General features: G+C 32.4%; 1 protein-coding gene across 2 annotated transcripts; it reads right to left on the reverse strand.

The window, feature by feature from the left end:
• Nucleotides 1-1,558: 1,558 nt before the first annotated feature.
• Nucleotides 1,559-7,712, reverse strand: LOC121780221 (receptor-like protein 9DC3). Of its 2 annotated transcripts, XM_042177756.1 has the most exons (6): nt 7,337-7,712; nt 7,061-7,234; nt 5,917-6,279; nt 5,112-5,324; nt 4,801-5,022; nt 1,559-3,279 (listed from the first exon to the last, which is right to left on the reverse strand). In XM_042177756.1, exons 1-6 carry the CDS (start codon nt 7,692-7,694, stop codon nt 1,826-1,828), a joined length of 2,784 nt encoding a protein of 927 aa, XP_042033690.1. In that variant the 5' UTR covers nt 7,695-7,712; the 3' UTR covers nt 1,559-1,825. The 2 variants fall into 2 exon arrangements, with proteins under 2 accessions (XP_042033690.1, XP_042033689.1); XM_042177755.1 differs by having other exon boundaries at nt 7,061-7,711.
• Between the last annotated feature and the right edge of the window lie 8,949 nt (nt 7,713-16,661).

Genomic DNA, 16,661 nt, shown 5'->3' on the forward strand with positions numbered 1-16,661 from the left:
GCACTTTGGGGTCGACACGAGTTTTAATGTAAAATTGATAAAGTAAGAGCGATGTAGAGAGAAAAAGTAATTAAAGTATTGTTAGTGAAGAATGAGTTCCACCTCATTAGAGAGAAATGACTTTCCAAAATTAGAAAGTGCATATCGTTGTGGGACGGAGTAAAAAGAAAATAGTGTATATTCTTGTGGGACGGAGGTAGTATTTGTTACAATAATGCTTTTATTGATTATATTAATAATATTTTATTAATTAAAATGATTATATTTTTAACAATTATAATCTCTTGTCAAATAGTAAAAATAAATAACTTTTTTATGCAATAAATAACTTTTATTTGCAACAAACTATATTAGTAAATTTATATATTAAACACTAATTTTTCATAGTAAATGTAAATTTTATTCAATAACAATACTCTTTATTCTATGATGAAGTATAGTAAATAACAAGCTCTCTATCTATCCAATAGACCAAAGGATTTGAGTCATCACATGTTAAATAGAAACCTATTATTGATCCTTTTAAAATAATAAATTTTATTCAAAAACAATAACTTTTCTTGAAAATATCAACACAATGACATTAAAATATCAACACAGTATACTGAAATGTCAACAAAATTATTAGTTGTCATTTTAATGTCACTGTATTGACATTTTTAATTCACTGCATTGATAAGTTATCAGAGTTTGCAACTTAAGAAAGTCTCTCCTGTAACAAAAGCTATAGAAAATAACACAAAAAACAAGATAGCGCAAAAACTCTTCATCATAATAACTATATTATTTTATTATAAAATTCAAATTTGAAGAAGAAAAATGTTTTAATTTTTATTTTTTTCATTTATTAAAATAAATGATTTCATTGTTGTGTATTTAGAATATTTTAAAAAAAAACAAGATATAAAAGAATAGTAGTACTATATTAAGTTATTAAATTATTTTATAATTAAATATAACATTTTAGTTATATAGTGTGTTAATTAATTAACTACTATAATGATAAATTTATAATCTGAATTAATATTTTTTAAATAAGTATTAAATTAACATGACATAAGTATATATACACATATGATTTTTTTGAAATCCATTTATAACTTTAATTCATGATTCACGTTTATCTCTAATAAATGAGCATGCATTTAGATAAATGTATTTAATTTTATATAATTTTCCTTAACTAGATATATATCCATTTAATATGATATTAAGGTAGATTAGTCACAATATAAAATATAGTTATGGCAAAGTGACATAGGGGCATTATGTCATAGAGACAAATCACTACTCTTTTTTTATTAGTGAACTTTGTCAACATATTAATTTTGGTTAGTAATATTCGACATTAGTGGAGCTCCGTATATATTTTCAAATGTTATAGACTAAAATTAATACCTTAACAAGTTTGCCGATAAAAAAATGTTCCCTCCCTTCGTCTCCTAAAATAGAGACATTTCTTTTAAATACGGAAATTAAGAAAAATTGTATTAAGTGAGTTGAAGAGAGAATAAAGTAAGAAACGAAAAAGGCATAGAGAGATGAAAAGATAATAAAGTAACGGAAACGAAATATATCATTTTTTTGCTAAAAAATGACTCAAATATAATGGAATAACCAAAAAATAAATACGACTATGCTACAAAAAAACGATGGAGTATATGTACTAGAAATAGACTCCGCTACAAAGGGGCGTCAGTGCAATTACATGTGCTGGATACTAGAACATTACTTAGAAAGTTCAACATAAGATGCAAATAAACGTGAGAAAACAACAATGCCCATTATTCTACCTTCAACATTCAACATCAAAGACTCAAAATTCTTATCTTATTCTTCTTCTTTGCGTTGCTACATTTCCTCTACGGCTTCTCATCTTTATCCTGTAAAATCTGTAGATCCATTCCACCAACCATTTAGGCCTTCCATACCCAAGAATCAGACCACCCACAATCCCACCTATTACGAATCCACATCCATACCCCGAAACAACAGCTTGCCAACAGAATCCCTCTAGAATACCATAATCATCACCACCATCTTCTTGCACCATCGGAGGAGGCGAAGGCTCTTCACATTCAAGTGTTAACGGAAATCCACATAGTCCAGGATTCCCAACATATGATGCATAGTCAAATGTGGGAAACTGGCCACCCGATTGTGGTATCATCCCTGAAAGATTATTCATCGACAGGTTTATCCCCGAAAGAAATCTGAGCTTTGTTAGCTCTGTTGGAATCTTCCCCTCCAACCGGTTTGAAGACAGGTCCAACGACTCGAGTTCTGTCACGTTTCCAAGAGATGCAGGTATACCTCCTGCGAGGCAATTGTGAGAGAGATTCAAATATATCAAGGAATTTAAATCTCCTATGGAATTTGGTATACTGCCTGAGAATCTGTTGGATGACATGTCAATTGTTGTCAAGGTTTTCAGAATTCTCTTATATTCTCTATCAATACCCTTCACTGTCAATGTCATTGTTATTGTCAATGAATCTATATATAATCGAGACAGATCTCGTTCTCCTCGGTGATTCTCCCGTGCATCCATCATTGCTTTAAAATTACTCAAATATTCATGGGGCAGATTCCCAATGAATGCATTATAGGATATATCAAAAACTTGCAACTTGGGGAATGGAAGACTAGCCTTGGAAGTGTGAGAAGAAATGGTACCACTAAAGTTGTTGGATCTCAATATGAGGACGCGAAGATCAGTGAGATTTCCGGTCCAAATTGGAAAAATGTCTTGTATTCTGTTGTTTCCAATATCAAGAACTTGAAGAGTCTGACAATTGGAAAGGGATTGAGGCAATGATCCTGCCAACTTATTAGCATTTAAGTCGAGTGACTGAAGACTACAACCCATTGGGAATGTAGTTGGGATGAATCCTGTGAGTTGATTCTTGGATAAATCCAAAACTTCCAAATGCCTCAAATTTCCAATTTCAGGAGGAATTATACCTCTGATGCTGCAATTAGATGCTCTAAAGCTGGAAAGAGAAATAGACAAGTTTCGAATGGAAGCTGGAAGGATACCATTCATCATCGGATTGTTACTAATATCCAAGTTAACTAAATTTTGGCAGTTTGTTAAACAAGAGAGAAATCCCAATTCTTGATTCGTCGATTCTAATCCAGTGAGATTATTTTCGCTGAGACCAAGGACTTGCAGCTGTCTTAGATTACCAAAGTCGGGAACGGGACCAGTGAATGAGTTACTGCTCAAGTACATGTGAGTAAGCTGAGAAGCATTGGTGATAGAGGTTGGAATTTCACCTGCGAGTGTGAGTATGTTATAATATAAATCGAGCAATAGGAGATTGACTAACAGAAAACTGAGTGGCATCAAGATAGAGCATCTATAAATTTGATAAGTTGAATATGGAAGAGCGGACTGTAATAATTCAAGTTTGATAAACTAAGGTTGTGTTCGGTTTCCTAGATAAATAATACCAAGATATAATCTAGGATTGAGCTTGTGAGATTATTTTAGTTATAGAGAGTTAGCTATGACTAATTATCCTATGATTATCCATCAAGGATAAAGTTATCTCATGAACCAAATACACAACATATTTAATCTTGTGATATAATTTTGCAAACCGAACACCCCTGAAACTAGGAGGAACAGAAGAATTAAATCGGTTGGAACTAAGTAGATCTCTCTCAAGGATTTAACATCACCCAAACATTCAGGTATTGGACCCACAAGCATGTTCCCATCAAAGTTGAACTCCCCAAATTATACAGTCGACAAAGATCGTTGGGGATAGAACCCACCAATTGATTGTAACTAAGATATAGTTTTTGGAGTTGCTTCATTTTTACTATTGTTTGTGGAATGACACCACTCAGTTTATTCAATTCAAATATAGATTTAGCAAACTGCGTAAGTTTCCAACTTCAAGTGGAATGACACCCATGATGTTGCATGCGAATGCATAAATATTTTCAAGAGACGAGGAAAATTCCTAATTGCACGAGAGATGGTTCCACTGAGATTGTTGTTGTTTAAGTACAAGATCTTAAGATGTTTGCATTTCGGAAATATGACCTGCAAATTATTGAGGGTTCAACTTAGTCACTTCCTATTATTAGTCTGTTATTCGCTCATGTAATTATTGTATTCACAAAAAAATTACGCAACTCGGAGGTGGAAATATTTTAATTTTTTTAGTGTTAAAATATATAACGAATTCAGTAATTTTTCATGTGTGGTGCGATGGACTAACATGCTAACGATAATAAAGGGGAATAGTAATATATACTTCCTCCCTTCCAAGGTTGTTGAGTCGTATTCTTTTTTTTGTTTCAAGGTAATTGAGTCATTTCTTTTAAATACGGAAATTTTATTCTATCTTTTACTTTACTCTCTCTTCATCTCTCTTACTTTATTCCCTCTCTTACTTTATTCCCTCCACTTTAACTTTTAACAAATCAATTTCTTAAATCACTTGTTCAAAAGAAATACCCCAACTATCTTGGGAGGGAGGGAGTATGTATATATGTGGAGATGTTCATATAGTACTTTTTGTGTACTGAGAACGTGAAGCATTTTCAGCCCATGGATCACATTCACAATGATCCATGGTAGTTGCATCTGTTGGAGTGATCATATTTTATAACTACTCGGCTGAAATTCCTCGTGAATTATGTTATTAAAGAAATTCTACCATTGATCATAGCAAGAATTATATGCAATTTCTGATATAATTGCTGTAAAATGAAATATATTTGAATATACCATATAAATACTTCCACAAATCATTATAATGAAATGAAAATAAATCAACATACCTTGAAAGTTGTTCACATCCAAATACAACTCCCTAAACATGCTCATGTTCCCAATTTCGAATGGGATGTTACCACTGAGATGGTTGTCGGATAATGACAATATCTCAAGATGTGTGCATTTCCATATATTTGGTGGAATTTGCCCTTCAAGTTGATTCCCAAAGAGTTCAAGTGTTCTGATGTTTGAGATATTGCTGCTGCACACATCACTTGGGAACCAACCTAATAGTTTGTTAATCCTAATATAAGTACTACACCACAAATTTGACCAAGTTAAAGAAACAGAGTGATAAATAGTTTTATAAAAGTACCTTCAAAGTTGTTACGAAACAAATATAATTCCTCTAACTTAGATAGACCATGAAAAGTTGGGATATTTCCAGACAAACTGTTGTTAGAGAGATCCATGAATTTCAATGAAGATATGTTGAACACCGAAGATGGAATATTTCCGGTCAGAAAGGAACTTGGGATGCTTAACTTCTTTAACTGAGAAAGATTTCCTATTTCTTTAGGGATCATTCCTGCATTTTTTGAAGTAGAAAGATATCATAAGAGGATGTCTTTTAACACAACAGTTTGGATATGAGCTTTGTTTGATACAGCAACCTGGGCTGGTTTCATTAGATAATCATTTATTTTTTTCAAAACCATCATGTAAATCATACTAGCTGGTAACAGAATGACCTTCTCAACACGTTTGTGAAAAAGAATTACTCCATTCCTCTAGGAAAAATAGTCGATAGTTGACGTGACACGAGTTTTAAGAAATATAAAGTAAAAGATGGAAATAGTTAGTGAAATATGAGCTTGACTTTTATATGGAGTACTAGTTTTATAACAAAATTTGAGTGTAATAAGTTAATGGAACGTGAGACCTATTTTCATTATTGTCTCTTAATATGAGACGGACCAAAATGACTCTTATTATGGGACGAAGGGAGTTTATAGTATTTGATAACGACCATTCCTCCATTAAGTGTCTCTCCGTGGTAACAGAGTAGAAAGAGTTGCATTTCTCATGTGTAAGTTGAATGATTTCTATAGCAACGATATACTATAATATAGAAATCAGACATATGTAGCTAATTAAAAAGAGAGGCATATGCATAATACCTCTGAAATCATTCACGCCCAGGTACAACTTTCTAAGCATACTCAAACTTCCAATTTCACTTGGAATTTTTCCATTGAAATGATTAACAGATAATCCCAAGTCCTGAAGCTGTGTGCATTTCCATATGTTTGGTGGAATTTCTCCAGAAAGTTGGTTGCGCCAAAGATTAAGTACTTCAATATTTGGAAGACTGTCGCACATATTACTTGGAATATTTCTAGACAAACTGTTGTTATAGAGATACATGTATTTCAATGAAGATATGTTGAACAATGAAGATGGAATATTTTCTGTCAGAGAGGAGGATGGGATGCTCAACACCTCTAACTGTGAAAGATTCCCTATTTCTTCAGGGATGATTCCTGCATTTTTAGACGCAGAAAGATAATAGGAAAATCTTTGCTCAATCTTCCCATTATGCTTATGAGTAAGTTTAGTTTCAACAGACATTTAATTAGATACCCATTGATTTCTTTTAAAGCATCTATTCAATCATAGTAGCTGGCTAGAAAAATATTTTTAAACACAACTATGTAGTCATAAAAAGACTTTCTCAACTCAGCATAGTTTCGACCTCCGAATTTATAGGAAAATAATTTATAGAAAAATTAAAGAAATCCTAGTTTCTTAAAAATAAAATTTATTAATAATATCAATAAAAGCCACATTCTCTAAGTAATCTAAATAACCTAGGAATTTAAAAAGAAACAAAATAAAATTACAAAAGTAAAATAAAATTTGCACAAACAATAAATTGACAATTTAAACCGTCTTTTGGCCTAATTTCATTTTCTATAGACGTTTTCGCTTTGTATGTTGGAAAGCATCTAAATCTCACCCCTTGAAAATTTGTCTTGGTAACTGAACGGTTTTGATTTTAATGTAAAATTGATAAAATAAGATAATTTTAAAAAATAATTAAAATATTATTAATAAAAATAAAGTAAATTTATTAGAGAGATAAACTTACCATATGAACTGATTGTGATTGATGTACTAAAATGGAAAATATGATTATTTTTAGAGGATGAGAGTTGTATAATGAATAGATAATAATAACTTTCAAATCATTTATCCATTTCAAATTATGGAATTGTAATATAGAAATCAAATGTAGAGGTCGTTAAAGAGAGATGCGTTTACCTCTGAAATCGTTAAAGCCCAAGTATAGCTCTTTAAGAATACTCAAACTTCCAATTTCACTTGGAATTTTTCCATTGAAATGATTGTAAGATAATTCCAGCTCTTGAAGATGTCTGCATTTCCATATGTTTGGTGGAATTTCTCCGGAAAGTTGGTTGGCCGAAATATCAAGTGCTTCAATATTTGGGAGATTATCGCACATATCACTTGGTAGCCAACCAGATAAGCTATTATTTCTAATTCTAATTTCTATAAGGGAAGACACATTGAAAATACCATGTGGTAAGAAGCCACTGAAATTGTTGGAGCTGATGTCCAAATATCTTAAAAACGAAAGGTTTCCGAGATGTGGAGGAATAGTTCCAGCAAGGTCGTAGCCAGGGAGATTGAGGGCAGTGACACGGCCGTGTTTGAGGCCGCACGACACACCAATCCAATTACAGACTGATGTATTTTGAGACCAATTGGTGCTCAAGATAGCATAAGGGTCGGAAGTGATGGCGTTTTTGAAGGAAATGAGAGCATTTTCATCTGTGAAGGAATTCAAGGAGCAGAGGGCAAAGCTATGTAATGACAAGATTGAAACAGCAAAGATAAGAGTAAAATTCCCCATTAATTTTCTGATTGGTTTCATTTGACAGACGACGTTCTCTATAATAGGCTCTTTATAGTTATCATTTGATATAAAACGGAGTATGATTTTTTTGTTTTTTTGTTGATATTTATTTGATTCCATTTGATTTGTTAGGATTCAATTTATTTGAGTCTTCGTCAATGAAATATACGCCAAAATATGAATGTAGAATTTAATGGGATTCTGGTAAACGTATTTACGACGATGAGAAGGAGAGTTGTGTGTCACTTTCTGCAGCTACAAAGTCATATTGTAATGTGGAAATTTATGTGTACTAACAAAATTAAGAATAGGTTAAGAAACAAATGAAAACAATTTTAAGACTATCAAGATGTCTATATATGTGTTGTGTGATCAATGGGGCAAACGATGGTCGTCGTGTCAACTCAACTTGGCACACTTTTATTTTTTGTTTGAAATAATGTAATACTGACTAAATAGGAGAACCCAGTCCAAAAGACTAATCGAGCAGGAGAGAACTCATTTAGTCTATATACCTCACACCATTTATCCTCACAATCGATCGATGTGGAAATTGAGTCTATAACCTAATGCAAACAAATGGAATATACATGAAGATATTACATGCGGTTTCAATTAAATTCAAAAATATGAAGATAAAAAGATTGACTAAGCAATGTGAGTCATCGTCGTCAACTCGACCGGTCATTAGATGGAAGATAATTTTGGATGATGAAGATTTATGATGAGTGCACATGCCACTTTAGGGTGTTGACTGACTCAAAGATCCATATGAACATTTTGATATATATATATATATATATATATATATATATATATATATATAGGGATGTATTCATTTCTTTTTCCTATATTTCCTCCTTTTTCCTTCTTCATATCAGCCATTAGATTAGAGAAATGGACGGTCAAGATCAACATTGGGTAATTAATCCCGTGTTGCATTATTTGTCCTATTTTGTGCATTATGAGGGTACAATAGTAATCTAATAATGGCTGGAAACCGCTACGAATAATGCACCACATGGTCACGAGTAATGCATATAATTGCCTATATAATGCACAATATGTGAACTGCAATGCATACGAACAAGATGTGTTGTGTTATGATGTTTGACACACGTTTCTTGTTTCCCCTAAGGGTTTAATAAGCTTAGGGGCTAGGGTATAGTACGTAGACATGTATGTAATCTTCACATGGTAACGAGTAATGGATATATTTGACTATATAATGCACAATTTATGAACTGCAATGCATACGAACAAGATGTGCTGTGTTATGATGTTTGACACACGTTTCTTGTTTCTCCTAAGGGTTTAATAAGCTTAGGGGCTAGGGTATAGTACGTACGCATTAATAACAAATTATAAAACGATACGAATAATTCACCAAATTGTCACGAGTAATGGATGTTATTAACTATATAATGCACAATATGTGAACTGCAATGCATACGAATAAGATGTACCATGTTATGATGTTTGACACACGTTTCTTGTTTCCCCTAAGGGTTTAATAAGCTTAGGGGCTAGGGTATAGTACGTAGACATTACTAAATGCACGTATGTAATCTTCAATCCGTTGATTAACCCATATACACAATACCTCTAATAATACATAATATACTGAGACAATGACAATTAACAGCTACATAATGCACTACCTAAACCAAATAATGCACATACGTATATTCCAATAACAACAATTTGTTAGTAATGTCTACGTACTATACCCTAGCCCCTAAGCTTATTAAACCCTTAGGGGAAACAAGAAACGTGTGTCAAACATCATAACATGGTACATCTTATTCGTATGCATTGCAGTTCACATACTGTGCATTATATAGTTAATAACATCCATTACTCGTGTCAATTTGGTGAATTATTTGTATCGTTTTATAATTTGTTATTAATGCGTACGTACTATACCCTAGCCCCTAAGCTTATTAAACCCTTAGGGGAAATAAGAAACGTGTGTCAAACATCATAACACATCACATCTTGTTCGTATGAATTGCAGTTCACAAATTGTGCATTATATAGTCAATTATATCCATTACTCGTTACCATGTGAAGATTACATACGTGTCTACGTACTATACCCTAGCCCCTAAGCTTATTAAACCCTTAGGGGAAACAAGAAACGTGTGTCCAAACATCATAACATGGTACATCTTATTCGTATGCATTGCAGTTCACATATTGTGCATTATATAGTCAATTATATGCATTACTCGTGACCATGTGGTGCATTATTCGCATATACCAAAATGTGGCAGTTACTTTTCTTTCAAATGTCAATAATAACCCTGTAATGCATACAATCACCTTCTATAATGCAACACGGAACCAGTTTTATAGAATCAATCTGATCCGTTGATGCCTTAGATCTAATGCGTAATATTAAGAAGGAAAAAGGATCTAAGATGTGAAAAGGAGAATAACGCTCCCCTATATATATATATATATATATATATATATATATATATATATATATATATATATATATATATATATATATAGGTGGGTTGTGATCAATTGAGATTTTTTAGTCTAATTGAGAATTGAGATGTATTATCATCCACTTATTTTTATTAAATGGGTGGTCCAGAATTTGCCACATGAAAAATATTTTTAGATTAATTCATTATGAAAGGGCAGAATGGTAATTTCATGGTACATTTTAATCAATAAATACTTTTTTTAATTTTTAAAATTTTTTAATTCTTTTTTATTTATTTATTTATTTTTTTGTCAACTACATATACAATTTATGTCAACTACATACATATAATGTCAACTACATATACAATTCATGTCAAATTGGGATATATTCATTTAATTTTTGTATCTTTTGTTCTTTGTTCTTTTTAATCTCAGCCCCACGATTTTGTCATCCGACGGTTAGATTGGTGCCACGTGTCATTTAATAATGCATATTTTCAGTTGAATAATGCACACCGACTAATAATGCACCATTATAATGCAGATTTTCAGTTGAATAATGCATACCGACTAATAATGCACCATTATAGTGTAATAATGCAGATCATCTGAACCGTTAATGAATGAGATCTAACGGCCCATATTAAGAAGAATAAAGGATCTAGGGGATGAATAGGAGAATAACGCTCCCCTATATATATTAACGTCTTATAATCACTGGTTGCTTATAGCTATAAAATTCATCTAAAATTTTACTACCCTTTACAATATTTTCTAGGAGTATTAGAATTATACGAACAATACTTCTGTGCTAGTGTCACTATATCTATATCATGATTTTGGATAGCTAGATGAAATTTAAATGTACTAATGAAATTTGGAAAAAAACAATTTCCACACTGTCTATATATAACATTATGTATCAAAAGGACAAATGAGGCTGGGTCGTCGTCAACTCAAATCTTTCGACAATTGTTTTTATGTTAAAACATGAAAATTGATTTATCAAATAGTTCAATATTATTGCATTTATGTGTGCTGTGAATTGACTTCAAATTCAAGCTCCCTCATTTCATTAATTGATTGGGATATAAGTCACTATGTATGATCTATATATCGTAGTCAAAATCAGCATTAATTTATACAAGCCTAGGCCTTTATATCGTGGGCTGAATTAGAACTTAAGATCTTGTTAGCCAAGCCTATCCCAGCCCAGCCCAGCCCAGCCCAACTATAAATGGTTTTGCTCAAATAAATGCGGAACTATAAATGGTTTTGCTCAATCATATAGGCCTATTAGCGGTATAGCCTTGCACCAAAAAAAAAATTCATTGTTATAGAGTTATTATTAGTAAGATTTACTCTCTGGAGTATTGATCAACGTATCAATCATATAGGCCTATTAGCGGTATAGCCTTGCACCAAAAAAAAAATCATTGTTATAGAGTTATTATTAGTAAGATTTACTCTCTGGAGTATTGATCAACGTATCAATCATATAGGCCTATTAGCGGTATAGCCTTGCACCAAAAAAAAACAATCATTGTTATAGAGTTATTATTAGTAAGATTTACTCTCTGGAGTATTGATCTACGTATCAATCATATAGGCCTATTAGCGGTATAGCCTTGCACCAAAAAAAAAACAATCATTGTTATAGAGTCATTATTAGTAAGATTTACTCTCTGGAGTACTGATCAACGTATCAATCATATAGGCCTATTAGCGATATAGCCTTGCACCAAAAAAAACAATCATTGTTATAGAGTTATTATTAGTAAGATTTACTCTCTGGAGTATTGATCAACGTATCAATCATATAGACCTATTAGCGGTATAGCCTTGCACCAAAAAAAACAATCATTGTTATAGAGTTATTATTAGTAAGATTTACTCTCTCAAATGTCTCATGATCGACATGAATTTTACGAAATTATTTAACTTTATAAAATAAAATGGATAGAAAAAGATAGTGAAATGTGAAACTTACTTTTATATATTGATTTTATAAATAAAATGTAAGTGTAATGAGTTAGTGGAATATAGGGTCCACTTACCAAATACAGTAAAGGTGAATTGTGACATTTATTAGCGGACGGATGAAAAAAGAAAAATGAGACATTTAATGACGGGCGGATGGAGTATAATATAATCAACACACCTTCTCAGGTTAGAAAAATATAAGTAATAATCAAGAAAGTCTATCCATATAATACACAAAAAACTTGTACATGCATTCACAGAACCTACAGCCATTCCAAACAAGTATATCCAATGCAATAAAGACGACGGCGGATAAAATAATTTATAGTATGAAAACGCAATCGACGCCCAACTATGAAGAACCTACATTTTCTGGGAAAAATCTACAACTAATCGACGACTCAATCTCGTAGAAATCAAATTTACAATTAAAATGAAAAAAAAGAAACTTCATTTTTTATAATGTAATCACTGAATGAAAATCAGTTTCATCATTTTCAACACACAACATAGTGAATCGCATCGGAAAAATGACCTGTGTTTTGAAGCTAAAACCGTCGATCGAGTTCAGCAACAATCGATTCAAGATGGGGGTTTCGTTTTCGCTGCCTCAGTCAATGTTGATGTGTGATTTTTCTTCAAATCTCAGATGGCTAGGGTTTCAGTTTGGAGGAAGGGAGTGGAGGAGTGATCGACGAAAATGGGAGAAGTGATGGAGAAAGAGATTTGAATCATTGATTGAAAATGAAATCGTAATCGTCGTCCAAAAATCACACTAATTTTATGGAACTTCCATTTTGTAATGTAGATAGTAGTGTTGTTTTCTAATTATACCCTTATGATGTACCAAACGACCCTAATAATGTATTGTGGATAACAGTCTCAACTTTTAAACTAATCAGTCTATAATATGCATCCTAGGACTATGATTAGTTTTAAGTTTTACTCTAAAGGGGCATTAGGACCCTAATGCACCCCTATATATATCGATATATATAGGAAAGTAATCAAATGTAAACTCTAAATATTATACAAACTTCAAACTATGATGTCAACCGATTATAAAATAATAGCAATAGAAAATATCAATACAGTGTCAACGGTTGACACCGTGTTGATATTGTGTTGGCATTGTATTGACATTGTGTTGACACCAAAATCTTGAAATTTTACACTGTGTTGACATTGTATTGATGTTGTGTTGAAAAGTTTGGAGTTTGTACAATATATGAGATTGCATGACAGTTCAACGACGAAGGCGACGAGCTTTGAGGTGAACATCTCGACGGATAGATGACGGTGCCAATCACTGGTAGTAAGAGGGAGATGAAAGGCGTCGGGATAGAGAAGGAATTTGGGAGAGAGATAATGTGTTGTGAGAGGATGAGCACGACGGAGATGGAGAATTTCTCTCTAATCTCTCTCAAAATTCATGTCTCTTTCATTCAAATAACTACTTTGATAGGTAAACCCCATCCAGCATCTGCATGGCTCCACGAGTATCGACGCTCGAATCCTAATTGCTCATGGCAAGAATTTCTGGATGCTGTTTATCATAACTTTAATGAGGATGACATTTACTTCGCAGAGACGAATAAACTCTTCAACAAAATTATGGAGGCAATTGAATATTTAGTAAAAAAAGAGGTCATGGCTAAAAAGGAGGCCACATCTGATTCTATCATCGAGCCTGTTGCAAAAAACGATGATGGGCAGACAACAAATGGCAAGTCTAACCCCATTATCGAAGAGATAGTAAAAATTGATGACGAATCGTCCCAAAAGCTGGATGAGCCAATGGTTTTGGTGGAAACCAAATCCCATAGCCCAAAAATCACTGTTGTCATCATTGGTTATGTCACTGAAGTCGTGGAAGAGATCTCATGTTGAAAGACGGTTTCTGCATCACTCGTTGTGGTCTCAAACGATACAATTTTGTTTGCAGACGAAGATCAAGATAGCAACAAGGAGATGAAAGATTATTTTTCTGACTTCCACCTTGAGGGCAAGGTGGTTTTCAACGGCGGGGGAGTTGATAGGGACCTGATATTCTATTTTATTCCGGAAGGGAGCTGATATTCTCTCTGTATATTTATTTAGTTTATTTATGTTTTAGTATTATTTAGTTATTATGATTTTATTTACTTTCCCTAATAGTTAGGATTTGATTTGCTTTGATTTACTTTCCTAGTTTATAAGAGATATTTTTGTACCACACATATTATAAATATGTGTGGAGTCTTTCAATATTATTAATCAAATGAATTAAATTAATATTTATCATTCTCTCCCTACGGTTCTCCCTCTTGGAAAAACCGATTTCTCTCTAATCTCTATCAAAATTCACGTCTCTTTCATTCAAATAACTACTTTGATAGGTAAACCCTATCAGGATGCAATTTGAGTTCGAGATTTAAGTTATTTTCTTTCTTTTTCTTTTAATTAAAATTGGATCTCTTTAGTGTATTTAAACATTATTTCTAGTTAATGTCTTGGCTAATGGGTATTTTAGGAAATTAGGTGAGAAAGGAATACCACTATTGTGGTGTACAAGTGCGTGAGGTGAGAGAAAGTGGTGTTGTTGAGGAGAAGCTTGGTCTCGCATGCAAGACTTTGGGCCATGGATTTAATAGTGTGGGCTAATTGTTCCTTTAATTGTTGTTGGGCTGCGATTTAATTGTGGCGAGGGAATTAAATGGGAAAGGAAGAGAAAAAAAAGGGGGGGCCGAGAGGATAGGAATGAAGGTGCGAATGGACGGCTTCTAAATAAATGGAAGGGAAGCATGGACTGAAGAAGAAAGAGATTTTTCCACAAATAAAATTGCAGTCGAAGTAGGGATTTCAAGTTCAGAAAATTAAATGAACGATGTGGGCTTTTCGAACTAAATTATTTTCTAGAGCTTTTAATTTATTATATCGATTTGAGCATCATTTTATGTGATGAAATGTCTTCTAAGTATGATTGCATATAATTATTTTTATTCTAATAATGATGTGATATATCTGTTTAAAGTAAATGTGATGTGATGCTATGTGTTGAGTTATTGAGAGATATTATAAATTGCTCGACCTTGAAAGAAATATGATTTATTTTCAAATATATTTTATGAGAAAAGTATGGTTTCAAAGGTTATGTAATGTCATATTTTTGTTTTGAGAAAATGTCTATCTGTTTGTTTAGTAACGGGAACATCTAGGGATGTCAATGCAGCCCGCAACCCGTGGGCTGACCCGAATAACCCGCCAAATTTATAGGGTTAGGGTTGAAAATTTCTAGCCCGATAAAACTACAACCCGATTAGCTCGCACCCGATTAACCCGCAACCCGTTAGGGTCAGACCCGAAAACCCGATGGGTTGGCCCGAAAACCTGATAAAATTTCTATTATTCTATTTGTTTGACTCCTAATTGGACAATTTCATTAATTATTTTTATAATATAGATACTAAAAAAATAACATTCAATTTTATATTAAATATATAAATGATATATTAAATTTTTATTAATATAATAATAAATAAATAAATTAGAAACTTCTAATTCATTAAAAATATTTAAATTTGTAAAACATGTTTTAAAACACGCTTTAAAATATTTAAATTTATATTTTATTTTACACCAATCTCAAATATTAGTATTTGATCATGTTTGTATTTGAGTTTAAGTATATATCTCAAATTTATCATAATTAAATATTTATATTTTATAAATATAACTAATTTTCGTCATTATTTATTGAATTGATCCCATGTTAATTTTATCGGTAGCAACCCGATTAACCCGTTGGGCCAGCCCGAAACCCGAGCGTTTATGGTTAAGGTTGAACTTTTATAACCCGAAAAAATCTCAACCCGATTAGCCCGCACTTGATTGACCCGCAACCCGAGTAGGGTTGGTGTAACACCCCGAAAATTTGTGACTTATTTTATTTTATTGATGTGGATGTTGAATGGGAAATGCTTTGATGAAATTTAATTTCTATGTGATTGAGTTAATTATGTGAAATTAGTTGTTGTGAGTTGTGTGAAATAATGTGATTAAATTTTCAATGTGTGAATTAAATTAAATGGGATCATGCATAATTATTCTAGCCATTTTATTTGAAATTTTTCGGCCCTCCTATTCATTGGAAATAATACTTTTTTTCTTGGATTTAATTAATTGTTTTGGGATATTTATCCAAATTAAATTCAATTAAATCTTACCATATCTTGCCAAATCTTTTCATGACCTATTTAAATTAGGATTTAAATTATTTCCTTGTGGAAATAATCCCCAAATTTTTTATCCACTCCCTTTTTCTAAAGGAATAAATATTTTTTTTCCTATTTTATGGGATTCTTTCTTCCCAAGTAAATTTGAATTGCACCATATCTCTATTTAATTAGTTAGTATAAAAATCCCACGACCATATTCCCTCAACTACACGCCTATTTCCTTTTTCCTCTATAATTCTTTCACATTTATTTATTATTTTTTTTAAGTGTGGGTTTAATCTTAGCCTATAACAAAGGGAGAAAACCTAACCCTAGCCCCCATATTCTACACACCTCCCTCCTC

Source organism: Salvia splendens, chromosome 19, assembly GCF_004379255.2.
Source record: "Salvia splendens isolate huo1 chromosome 19, SspV2, whole genome shotgun sequence".
Classification (NCBI taxonomy): Eukaryota; Viridiplantae; Streptophyta; class Magnoliopsida; order Lamiales; family Lamiaceae; genus Salvia; species Salvia splendens.